The 3,823-nt window shown below is 42.6% G+C and overlaps 1 protein-coding gene across 1 annotated transcript; it reads right to left on the bottom strand.

The window, feature by feature from the left end:
• Positions 1-377: 377 nt before the first annotated feature.
• RPL22L1 (ribosomal protein L22 like 1) lies at positions 378-3,520 on the bottom strand. Its single transcript, XM_075003916.1, has 4 exons — positions 3,458-3,520; positions 2,130-2,222; positions 1,617-1,738; positions 378-640 (listed from the first exon to the last, which is right to left on the bottom strand). Exons 1-4 carry the CDS (start codon positions 3,464-3,466, stop codon positions 496-498), a joined length of 369 nt encoding a protein of 122 aa, XP_074860017.1. The 5' UTR covers positions 3,467-3,520; the 3' UTR covers positions 378-495.
• Positions 3,521-3,823: the final 303 nt, after the last annotated feature.

Genomic DNA, 3,823 nt, shown 5'->3' on the forward strand with positions numbered 1-3,823 from the left:
CTGGAGATATAGTCTCCATGTTAGCACCTGGTATCTTACTCCATATTTTCTGTACATAAATAGATCATTCTTCTGTATCATCAAAACCTTACTGTTTTTATTATTTAGCCTTCTAGCATCACAAGAAATCCTCTCAGAACACACATGCCAAAATCCAAATGCCATTATATATGCAAATTTAGTGTACATGCAAGCACAAAGTACCCAATTTTCTGCTCTTTTGCTGGTCTTCCACCAGCAGAACTCCACTGACTTCACAAGAAGTGCTCCTAATTTACCTCAATGAAAGAACTGAAAAAGTACTGTGCCCTACACTGGCCTTTTGCTGTGAATGAAAGTGGAAGGAAGGTTAATAAGATGACCACTTCAGCATGATCTTTTTTTGAAACAGCATACAAAACCTTTATTCACTAATAAGTTAAAGTGCTCTCATAAATAGATATTCAGTCTTTAGTACACTGTTTCGAAGAATAAAGCTTTCAGTAAAAGCTTTATTTATTCCTCAGACTCTGATCCTTCCTCATCCTGACTGATCTGGAAGTAGCGCAGCTCATATGTCTCCTTATCAGAGGCTACCACACGAAGCCAGTCACGAAGATTGTTCTTCTTGAGATATTTCTTTGTGAGGTATTTCAGATACCTTTTAAAAAAAGAGCAAATATCGTTAACATTTTCTCATAAGCATTCTTATGGCTATCTTCTGTGTGACATCCATGACTGATGAACGCAACAAATACAAAGATTGTAGTTTTTACATGTTGAATATTTCCAGTGGTCACCAAGACTAGCACTCCTGTTCAGAAATTAAAACTGAGTATATATTAATTACCTCATATGTAAAATCTGATTCCTGAAGTATCTGATTTTTGCAAAATATTATACTTCACGATCACACTGTGCCATGGCAGTCAAGACAGTGAACACACACTTAGTCTTCCCCTGCATCCTAAAAGATCATCTACACACACACAAACTGTAATGCTTTAACTGTTAAAGGAGCAACCCCCCTTTGCATTTCCCAGTGTGGATGCAAATGCTTCAGTATAAAAGGTGCTTAATAGATAAAACATATTCTGCTAAATCATGGGGAATAAGCTAAACCTGTATAAGGCACCTTTATCCAACACTGTCTACACTAGCACTTCTGATAAAATGTTTGTTGGCCAAGGGCGTGAAAACAACCTCTGACTAAGGCAATTTTCACCAATAGAAGTGGGAAACCCTCTCCTAGGGATGTAGCTAAGAACACTCCTTGGGCATGGTTTTATTAAGGTGACTGGAGAGCTCTCTCATTGTCACAGACCAGATACATGGGAAATCTTTGTTAAGTCTGTCATATACACATAGCCTTAGTTCATAATTAAGTCCGTATCTCAAGTATTTCAGCACAAAAAGACATGACATGGCTACGTGCAAGTTAAAGTGATACAAAAACTGGATACAGGCTTGATTTAAGAAACTGATATTTACACACTAAGAAAATTAGATACGGTACTGCTTTCCCCTATAGATCACACCAGAATTAAATCCCATTCAACTAAAGGATAATTCCCAATCAGTTCAACCATAACAACAAGCAAATCAACAACCACCCTATAAATAAAAACTATGCTCACCTTTTAGAGAACTGCTTTTCAGACATGATTGTAATCTTGTTTTTAAAACGTTCAATGTGAACGATGTTCCCCAGGTTTCCAGTTTTTCCATTGACCTTAACCTTCTCCTTTAGGAACTGTTCCTATTTCAAAAATGGGGGAAAAAGAACACTAGGGAATGGTGCCCTAGGTATGAACTAGGGAAGTGACCCTAGCCACATAGGATATATTAAAACTTAAAATTTCCTTTGCATATTATGTACATATAACAAAATCTTGCTGTCAGCAACTGAAGCAACCTCTAATAGTTTTGAATAACCTTACTTTCAATTTAACTAATATATTCCGTCTATAAAATGTTTTGAAATTTTTGAAAATTCAAGCCCTTTTAACAAAATTCAGAAACTAAAACCATACTGACTTACAATTTACTCTGCAAAACTTATAATTTACTTTATCATCTGTGATCTGATTTCCATATATATTAAACATATCACAAAGTTGTTTATTCAGAGTCTGAATAGAGCTACTTACAAAATTTCCAGAATCAAATATTCCATCTTCTACAGGGTGGGTAAGATCAAGGGTAAACTTGCAAGTTGATTTTTTAGACCTTCTGTCTTTTTGCTTTAAAAATAAGAGTCAATTAGATATTATCTATCACTTCCCTTCCCTTCACAACCCTCTTCTATTACAAGGAACATTAAATGGACTCATTTAGTACCCCTTGCAAGGAGAGTGCCACACAACTGCCTGACACCTCCTAAACAAAGAGCTGATTAAATTGGTTCCTAAGGCCTGGTCTAAACTTTAGTTTTACTGCAATGCTAGGCCATACAGGGAATTTCATATTTTACTAATATAGCTATGCTGGTAAAAGCCCTACTGTAGTGGCAGTTTCACCAGTGTAACTGTGCTTATATTAGAATAGCCCATGCTGGTACAAGAACTTTAAAACAAAATATAACAGCTTAACTATATATCAAGACCTTCTTACTCTGTGCCTTAGTAAGAAGTCCAATGACTGACTTTATATATACAGATAAAAACATCATCATTGTACTGTATGTATTAGAAGACTTCACAAAACTGGCATTATAAGTCTACCTGCCTAGCAGGCAAAGTAGCCACAAGGCACAGCCACAAAGCCTGGGCAGAGGATGGAATACCTTTGTTTGAAAATGCTAACCTAAGTTGTCTCCCTAGGAGATTTTCAGAATTACAGAGTATCCCCAGCCCCTTTCAAATGACTGGGATCAGGGAGCCTTCAGCACCTTTAAAAAAAGGTCAGGCCGCTTTTACTGACTACTTAAATACGGAACAGCGTGCTTGTCCTTGGGTCCCCGTCCCTAGAAATCTCATCCCCACGCCACAACCCGCCACTGACAGGCAGCTATTAATGCAAATCTGAAACGTTACAGGCTGAGGGCCAATGCGAGTGACCTGCGCCCTGCCCTCGTGCCTTTCACCCGAGGTCCTCCAGGCACTTTGGGAACCTGACACCACCCCGGCTAGGCCGAGCTCGGGGGGAAACTGAGGCACGAGGTAGCTAAGCTTTGAGCTCTCGGTTATACCTCGAGTTCGCCAGTCCCTCCCTCCCCCGGTTTTGGAACACGCCCAGCCTCTGCCCGGTTCTGTCCTTAATGTGTGTGTGGGGGGAGGTGATAAGAAACCCGCCTGGGCCAGGCGCCGTCCATGGGCAGCGAGGCTGAAAAGCACTGGAGCCACGGCAATGGGTACGGCCTTACGCGACACCTAACGCCACAAGCGGCTCCCCTACCGGAGAGCAAGCGGGAAGAGGGGGCCGGCGCTGACTCGCCCCGCGGCCGCTAGGTTGCCACGTTCCTGTCCCTCTCACTCACCGGCGCCATGTCGCTCGCACTTGTCAGGCCTCTGAAAAGGCGGAAGGCGCCACCGCGCAGGATTTTTATTGAGCGTGGGTGTAACGTCATTACGCACAAGGGAGCGGCGTAAAGAAGGGTCACGGGGCCGAATGTTGGGGGCGGGGGAAGTAGCGTCCGAGCGAGCGAGCGGGCGGGGTGTGAGCGCGAGCGCCGCAGCTGTTTGAGCTGCGCTGGGCTGGGGAAGGAGCAGGATCTGTGCCCTGCAGGGTTAGAGTGTGGGTCACACGTTAGTGTCCCGTAGCGAACAGGGCTGGGAAGTGGAGCAACCCCAACAAAACCAGCCCGAGGCTGAGTTGCCAAAAGGTTAAGAATTAAAGGGAGAGG

This window comes from Carettochelys insculpta, chromosome 10, assembly GCF_033958435.1.
Source record: "Carettochelys insculpta isolate YL-2023 chromosome 10, ASM3395843v1, whole genome shotgun sequence".
In the NCBI taxonomy this organism is placed as follows: Eukaryota; Metazoa; Chordata; order Testudines; family Carettochelyidae; genus Carettochelys; species Carettochelys insculpta.

What these genes read in the sequence shown, in the direction of transcription:
- RPL22L1 (XM_075003916.1), bottom strand. An exon ending in TATTTGATTCTGGAAATTTT is followed by an intron (nt 1,739 to 2,129) that starts GTAAGTAGCTCT and finishes TTTTTGAAATAG; the next exon opens with GAACAGTTCCTAAAGGAGAA. An exon ending in GAAAAGCAGTTCTCTAAAAG is followed by an intron (nt 641 to 1,616) that starts GTGAGCATAGTT and finishes TTTTTTTAAAAG; the next exon opens with GTATCTGAAATACCTCACAA.